At 47.0% G+C, this 8,812-nt stretch overlaps 1 protein-coding gene across 1 annotated transcript in view; it reads left to right on the top strand.

The window, feature by feature from the left end:
* The first annotated feature begins 437 nt into the window (after positions 1-437).
* LHX6 (LIM homeobox 6) overlaps positions 438-8,812 on the top strand; it is a 32,709-nt gene continuing 24,334 nt past the window's right edge. Inside the window, exon 1 of the mRNA XM_015418414.1 lies at positions 438-455. Within this exon, the coding sequence (XP_015273900.1) occupies positions 438-455 (18 nt within the window). The remainder of the gene's footprint in view (positions 456-8,812) is intronic.

Here is an 8,812-nt window from a genome sequence, read left to right on the forward strand (position 1 = left end):
CTGCAACACAGCTCAGATGCAGGGAACAATTAGCAAAATTCAACAGCTCTCTGTCTCCCAATGCTATTTGCATGCTGATTTTTTTTAAAAAAATGGACGGTCAGGGCTTGCAGAGTCACACAAGAAAATTCTGTTCCTTGTAACTCCAATTCTGTGCTTGGAATTGATTATGCTGATCAAATTGTATGCAAATAGTCTGTCCCCCCAATCCTTTCTTCTTCCTACCTCAGACCTCTAAAAAGGCATCTAAGTATGCAAATAGGGGCTTTATTCACAGGCTTTACTAAACGTTTCTGGGGGGGGGGGGGGGTTGGTAGAATATGGAACGTTCTGATAAAGGAAGAGGGCAGCAGAGGCAGCGATAAAGTCCTGGGAAAGGAATACAGAATTTACCTGACACCCAAGAACTCTGATGGTGATGGGTGTCGGGAAGCGACATGACCAATGACCTGCAAGTAAGGAGACAGAAATTACTCAACCTTGCCCTGTTGCACACAGTCTCGTGTGTAGTGATTGGTACAGGGAAGGGCTCATTCAAATCCCTACTGGACCATGAACCACCTCAGTGGATGGCCTTGGCCTGGGCCAGATGCTGTCTCCCACCCTAATATACCATGCAACACTGGAGTGAGGATAAGCAGAGAGGAAAATGAATACTTGTCAGCTCTGCAGCTGCCATGGACTGGGGGGGGGGAGAGATGCTGAACACTGGATAAATGGTCTCTGCCTGTTTCTCTGGAATGTTTAGTTTCACTTCTCTCTGCATCCTTATTGCCCGTTGGCCTTACTGGATGACCTTGGTACCTTGTTACTCCTTTTCCTTGGGAATGCTTGCTTGCCCGTTAGCTTAGGTGAGCTTTTGCGGGACTCCTGATTGGCCCTTATCCACCCACTGACCCATTTGATTTCTCTATATCACTAGCCTGCGCGCCCGCGCTTTTATTTTTTTTAATATAAATTAATTTTATTAAACATACACCAGACATACAGACAAACACTAACAATACTAAACACAAACATAAAATGGGAGCATCCTTTCATACTTTGAGTAAAAAATTTGTTGTCCATACATCTCAAATCATAAAACTGTCCAAACTTTGCACAATGTTTAATATAATATTCTTATTAACCTCTATTTTGCTTTTAGTTCTGACAATGAATGTATGCCCAGAAGAACTGCCTTTACTGTACTCAATAAACATAAACCTTTTAAAGGAGTGTTCTTGAAAACTGATTGCTGCAGGACTCTGACAATACTGTTCTGAGCTCCATGGGGAAGGGTGGGGTAGATTCAGCCTCTACTTGAGTCCCTAGAGAACCACACTTGCTGTCAGCATGTAAGGCACTTCTGAGTCTTACAGCTGTTCTTCCTTTAGCTGGAAGGATCATGGGTGGAGGAACTGTTTTGCATGCTGAAGATACCACGTTCATGCCCTGGCAGCTCTGGTTTAAAAGGCTGGGACTTTTGTGTGACAGTTGCTCTCAGTGGACCAGATCCAGTAAGAGGCTGACTGGGCAGAAGACCTTTGGGGGGGGGGGTTGTGTGTGTGCCTGTGCCTGGAAGTTATGGCGACCTCTGGCAACTCCTACTGGGGCATTGGAGGACATTCAGAGAAGTGGTTGATAGCTTGTCTCTACTTCCCGGCCCTGGTATTCTCAGGAAGTCTCCCATCCAAATTCTTGCCAGGGTCAGTCCTTCTTAGCTTTCGAGATCTGATGAGATCGGGCTTGCCTGGGCAATCCAGGTCAGGGCATAGAAGGCCTTCTGGAAGGATGAGTAGACAGCTGATCGGTCTCTGTTTCCTTCTCATCACCAGCCCAATGGGCCTGTGCTGCATTTGCAGAAGGGGAAGTCATTTTCCTTTCAGTCTGGATGTCAGACTCAGGAACTGTGACTCCCCTCACCAGCCTTTGCTTTCTCATGGTTTTGTTGTTCAGTCGCACAGTCGAGTCCGACTCTTCGCGACCCCACGGACCAGCTCCCGCCAGGCCTTCTGGTCTTCCGCCGTCCTCTGAAGTTTGCTCAATTTCATGTTCGTTGCATCTATGACACTGTCTAACCATCTCATCCTTTGCCGTCCCCGTCTTCTTGGACCTTCAATCTTTCCCAGCATCAGGGTCTTCTCCCGTGAGTGCTCCCTTCTCATTTGGTGGCCAAAGTATTTGAGCTTCAGTTTCACTATCTGGCCTTCCAGGGAACAGTCAGGGTTGAGTTCTTTTAGGATTGACTGATCTGATCTTCTTGCAATCCAAGGGACTCTCAAGAGTCTTCTCCAGCACCATAGTTCAAAAGAATCTATTATTCGGCGCTCGGCCTTCCTTATAGTCCAACTCTCGCAGCCATACAGGACTACTGGGAATACCATTGCTTTGACCATGCGGACTTTTGTTGGCAGGGTGATGTCTCTACTTTTTATCATGCTGTTGTGGTTCGCCATCGCTTTCCTCCCAAGAAGCAGGCGTCTTTTAATTTCATGGCTGCTGTCACAGTCTGCGGTGATCTGGGATCCCAGGAACGTGAAGTCTGTCACTACTTCCACGACTTCCCCTTCTATTTGCCAAGGAGTGATGGGGCCGGATGCCATGATCTTAGTTTTTTTGATGTTGAGCTTCAAGCCCACTTTTGCGCTCTCCTCTTTTACTCTGAGCAAGAGGCTCTTTAGATCCTTTTCACTTTCAGCCATTAGAGTGGTATCATCTGCATATCTGAGGTTGTTGATCTTTTCCCCAGCAATCTTAATTCCCGCTTGTGATTCATCCAGGCCAGCATTTCGCATGATGTACTCTGCATATATATTAAATAAGCAAGGTGACAATATACATCCTTGTCGTACTCCTTTTCCTATGCTGAACCAATCAGTTGTTCCATATCCGGTTCTAACTGTCGCTTCTTGGCCCTTATACAGGTTTCTCAAGAGACATGTGAGGTGGTCTGGTACTCCCATCTCTTTAAGGACCTGCCATAGTTTGTTGTGATCCACACAGTCAAAGGCTTTAGCATAGTCAATGAAGCAGAAGTAGATATTTTTCTGGTACTCTCTTGCTTTCTCCATAATCCAGCGAATGTTGGCAATATGATCTCTCGTTCCTCTACCTCTTCGAAACCCAGCTTGTACTTCTGGTAGTTCTCTATCCACGTACTGTTGAAGCCTAGCTTGTAGGATCTTGAGCATGACCTTGCTAGCGTGTGATATGAGTGCAATTGTGCGATAGTTTGAACATTCCTTGGCATTGCCCTTCTTGGGGATTGGAATGTATACTGACCTTTTCCAATCCTGTGGCCACTGTTGCGTTTTCCAAATTTGCTGGCAAATTGCATGCTGCACTTTAACAGCATCATCTTCTAAGACTTTGAATAGCTCAGCTGGAATACCATCACCTCCACTAGCTTTGTTGTTAGTAATGCTTTCTAAGGCCCATTTAACTTCACATTCCAGGCTGTCTGGCTCGAGGTCAGTGATTATACCGTCGTGGTTGTCAAGGACATCGAGGTCTTTCTTGTATAGTTCTTCTGTGTATTCTTGCCATCTTTTCCTAAACTGCTTCTGTTAGGTCCCTACCGTTTTTGTCCTTTATCATGGCCAGCTTTGCATGGAACGCTCCCTTGATTTCTCCAATTTTCTTGAAGAGATCTCTAGTCCTTCCCATTCTATTGTTTTCTTCTATTACTTTGCACTGTTCATTCAGGAAGGCCTCCTTATCTCTCCTTGCTGTTCTCTGGAAATCTGCATTCAGTTGGGTAAATCTTTCCTTTTCGCCTTTGCCTTTCGCTTTCCTTCTTTCCTCTGCTATTTGTAAAGCCTCATCAGAAAGCCACTTTGCTTTCTTGCATTTCTTTTTCTTTGGGATGGTGGTGATTGCTGCCTCCTGTACAATGTCACGAACCTCCGTCCATAGTTCTTCAGGCACTCTATCTATCAAATCCATGGTACTTTGCCCCAATAGATGCAGCAGAGAAGCTGCCACCTGCCTTGGGCTGATCAGCAACCTCAGTTACTGCCGCTTCCATGCAGGGACAAGTCCCCATTCTGCACTTGTTGCAGCTGCAAATGCAGAGGCACCTGCAGGGGCAACAGAGTGTCCACTTAGGAGTGCGTGCCTTGTTCTTCTTCCTTGGTATCCCCTTGTGTCTCTTGTTCTCCCTATATTCCCTTCCCTGCTGCTGGGCTTTTTGCTTTTTTTTTTAAGCAGCAGTAGCTGGATTGCTACTCACATGTCTCTTGAGAAACCTGTATAAGGGTCAAGAAGCGACAGTTAGAACTTGCTTATTTAATATATATGCAGAGTACATCATGCAAAATGCTGGCCTGGATGAATCACAAGCTGGAATTAAGATTGCTGGGGAAAAGATCAACAACCTCAGATATGCAGACGATACCACTCTAATGGCAGAAAGTGAAGAGGACCTTAAGAGCCTCTTTTTCAGAGTGAAAGAGGAGAGCGCAAAAGTGGGCTTGAAGCTCAACATCAAAAAAACTAAGATCATGGCATCCGGCCCCATCACTCCTTGGCAAATAGAAGGAGAAGTCATGGAAGTAGTGACAGACTTCACATTCCTGGGATCCCAGATCACCGCAGACTGTGACAGCAGCCATGAAATTAAAAGACGCCTGCTCCTTGGGAGGAAAGTGATGGCGAACCTCAACAGCATGATAAAAAGTAGAGACATCACCCTGCCAATAAAAGTCCGCATGGTCAAAGCAATGGTATTTCCAGTAGTCATGTATGGCTGCGAGAGTTGGACTATAAGGAAGGCCGAGCGCCGAAGAATAGATTCTTTTGAACTATGGTGCTGGAGAAGACTCTTGAGGGTCCCTTGGACTGCAAGAAGATCAAATCAGTCAATCCTAAAAGAAATCAACCCTGACTGTTCCCTGGAAGGCCAGATAATGAAACTGAAGCTCAAATACTTTGGCCACCAAATGAGAAGGGAGCACTCACTGGAGAAGACCCTGATGCTGGGAAAGATTGAAGGTCCAAGAAGACGGGGACGGCAAAGGATGAGATGGTTAGACAGTGTCACAGATGCAACGAACATGAAGTTGAGCAAACTCCAGGGCACAATGGAAGACAGGAAGGGCCTGGCGTGATGTGGTCCATGGGGTCGCGAAGCGTCGGACTCGACTGTGCGACTGAACAACAAAAAGCTGGATTGCTATAGTGACATAGCAACTACCCATTTTTCTTTAAAAGTGTGTAAAAATCTGTGTGGGGGGGGGGTTTTGAGTCCAAGAAGATTAAATAAATTAAGAGCAAATAGTGCCTATTTGGCAAGGGAGATTTAGAAATCAGCACCTTCCTCTCCACACAGCTGGCAAACCTGTTTTGACTCCAGTCTGCTCAGAAATAGGAGGTTGTAGAGGTCGGGGAAAGGATGAGTCAAGGTTATGGGGATGGTCCAACCACAAATCACCACCTTGCTGGGTTGCTACTCTAGAGCAAGCATCAGTGCAAAGTTGGTGGGATAGTTTCCGGACTGGTCCAAGCCGCCTTCATGTCTGAGGAGGATTATCAAAATAGGGTTGTGCCCTTTCTGTCAGTCAAACAAGCCATGGGTAAGCTTGTATATTTTGAGCCAGCACCAAATTTGTCACAAAATGTAGCATCCAGAACATCTCTAATTTTATTTTCCTTTTGAAATAACATTTCTAGTTCTGAAGGGTGCACGGATAAGCTGTAAAAGGTAAGAAGGATTCCTTTAAGCAGTGGAAAGCTAGTCTCAGTGAGGTTGATAAAAGGGAACACAGGCTGTGGCAAATAAAATGTAAGTCTGTGATCAGGCAGGCAAAAAAGGAATATGAGGAGCATATAGCAAAAAATATAAAGACCAACAATAAAACTTTCTTCAAATACATTAGAAGTAGGAAACCAGCCAGGGAAGCAGTGGGGCCCTTGGATGACCAAGGGGTAAAAGGAGTACTGAAGGATGATAGGGAAATGGCTGAGAAGCTGAATGCATTTTTTGCCTCTGCCTTCACTGTGGAAGATGAGAAGTGCTTGCCCACTCCAGAACCACTGATTTCGGGAGGGGTGTAGAAAGACCTGAGTCAGATTGAGGTGAAGAGAGAGGAGGTCCTAAAACTGATAGACAATTTAAAAACTGATAAATCACCAGGCCCAGATGGCATACATCCGAGAGTTCTGAAAGAACTCAAATGTGAACTTGTGGATCTCCTGACAAAAATATGTCATCTTTCCTTAAAATCTGCCTCCCTTCCTGAGGTCTGGAAGGTAACTAACGTCACTCCTATCTCTAAAAAGGGTTCAAGAGGAGATCTGGGAAATTACAGGCCAGTCAGTCTGACGTCGATACCGGGTAAATTGGTGGAAACCATTATTAAGGAAAGAATTAGTAGGCACATAGATGAACAAAACCTATTGAGGCAGACTCAGCATGGGTTCTGTAAAGGAAGATCTTGTCTCACTAACCTATTAGTGTTCTTCGAGGGAGTGAACAAACATGTGGACAAGGGGGACCCAATAGATATTGTTTACCTTGACTTCCAGAAAGCTTTTGATAAAGTTCCTCATCAAAGGCTCCTAAGTAAGCTCAAAAATCATGGGATAAAAGGACAAGTCCTTTTATGGATCAAAAACTGGCTAATTAATAGAAAACAGAGAGTGAGTATAAATGGGCAGTTCTCCCAGTGGAGGGGTGTAAGCAGTGGGGTACCACAGGGATCAGTACTTGGTCCACTGCTTTTTAACTTGTTCATTAATGATTTGGAGTTGGGAGTAAGCAGTGAAGTGGCTAAATTTGCGGATGATACAAAGTTGTTCAGGGTGGTGAAAACCAGTGAGGATTGTGAGGCACTCCAAGGGGATCTGTCAAGGATGGGCGAGTGGGCCTCAACATGGCAAATGGGGTTCAATGTGGCCAACTGCAAGGTGATGCACATTGGAGCCAAAAATCCTAAATATAAATACACATTGATGGGGTCTGAACTGGCAGAGACTGAGCAAGAGAGAGATCTTGGAGTTGTAGTGGATAACTCACTGAAAATGTCGAGACAGTGTGTGACTGCAATAAAGAAGGCCAATGCTATGCTGGGGATTATTAGGAAGGGTATTGTAAACAGATCAGCCAATATCATAATGCCGCTATATAAATCAATGGTGCGACCTCATCTGGAATACTGTGTGCAATTCTGGTCACCACACCTTAAAAAGGATATTATAGCTTTGGAAAAAGTGCAGAAAAGGGCAACTCGAATGATAAAAGGGTTGGAACACTTTCCCTATGAGGAAAGGTTAAAGCGCTTAGGGCTCTTTAGCTTGGAGAAAAGACGACTGAGGGGTGACATGATCGAAGATGGGCCATAGGCCTGATCCAACATTGGCTTCTCTTGTGTTCTTATGTTCTTACCCTTTGAAACTGTATGTCTCGGTGAAATTTTAAAGGGAGAGCTGAAAGCTTTCTAGTGGTCAGCATGCTCATATTGTTACGGGGGGGGGGGGAATATCAACGTTCCCCATAGCATGAACACATGAAGCTGTCTTATACCGAATCAGACCATTGGCCCATCATACTCAGACTGGCAGCGTCTCTCCAGAGTGTCAGTCTGAGATATTTCACATCACCTACTGCCTGATCTTTTTAACTGGAGATGCTGGAGACTGAACCTGGGACCTGAATGCCAAGCCGATGACCTACCACTGAGCCACAGCCCCTCCCCATTTTATTATTTCCACAATGCCCCTAAAGTGTGCCACTTTACAGAGTGCAAAAACAAAGGTCTCTGCACAGAGAAGCGTACAATAAGATGCAGACGACGCAAGCGAGGGATACACAGGTGTGTGCACACGTTGCATCCCTATATAGACGCCTCTTTGCACAATTCTGTGCAGAAAATAGGTGCCAACATCTATGTAGACAGAGAAACCCTTTTGCCTGTTTGTTTCAGTGTATGAATTCCATGCTAGATTCAAAGAGAAAGGAAAGGAGCCCTTTAAGGAATCCTGGTCCCCCGGGAGCCTTCTAAAAACCGTAGTTGAAGGTAAGGGCACTGGATCTTCTGTCATTCCAGCAACTGGCTGGCTTGCTGAAGCTGGTGGCTGCTAGTGATGAACACTCCTGTACCCTTTACACATTGCAGTGTACCAGGGACTCTGTAGTTGTGCGTCTACAGGGAAGGAAAGGGAGTGAAAGCCCTACAGCCACGTGTGCATCTGTGCTCCTGTAAATGTGCATGGAGAATATTCAGCTCCAGCGCCTCAGCGATTCATTCCCAAGAAACGAGGGGCTGGGGCTTCGGCTTCTTTCGGGACAGCACCCAGAGCTGGTGGCCGGAAAAGTACTCTGTGCATCCTCAGAGACGCCCTCCTTCCTACCCTTCCAAGGGCCTCCGGGCCGAGCGCCGTGGAAGCGGGCCACCCGGACAGAGGAGCGTGGTTGCACGCTTCTTGGCCCTCCTTCGCTCTCCCCCCCCCCCCCCACCGTCTCGTGGGGAGGGGGGAAGGAAAGAACTTACACGGCTGGTGGGGGGGGGGCGCGTCCCAGGCAAAGCCCTCGGTCTCTGAGCAGCCGCCTCGTCTGAGTCCCGTCTGGGCGGCCGCCGCGCGAGGGGAGCGCCGCGCTCCGTGCCCGCCCGTCCATGTTCTGGAAGAATGAGACTCCTGCCCCTCCGCCCCAGGGCCAGCAGCCGCGGACCAAGGTGAGGCGGGGCGGGGAGCGGAGGTGCTCCCACCCGCACTGTGCAAACTCCGGCGGGTCGTCTAGAAGGGAGGGGGGCAGGAGGGTTTTTTCCCCGTGGGGGTGGACCGGGTCCCGATCCCCCAAGTCGGGTGGGTGGTCTCTTCTTCACTTTCATAG

This window comes from Gekko japonicus, unplaced genomic scaffold (genome assembly GCF_001447785.1).
Source record: "Gekko japonicus isolate JY-2015 unplaced genomic scaffold, Gekko_japonicus_V1.1 scaffold127, whole genome shotgun sequence".
In the NCBI taxonomy this organism is placed as follows: domain Eukaryota; kingdom Metazoa; phylum Chordata; class Lepidosauria; order Squamata; family Gekkonidae; genus Gekko; species Gekko japonicus.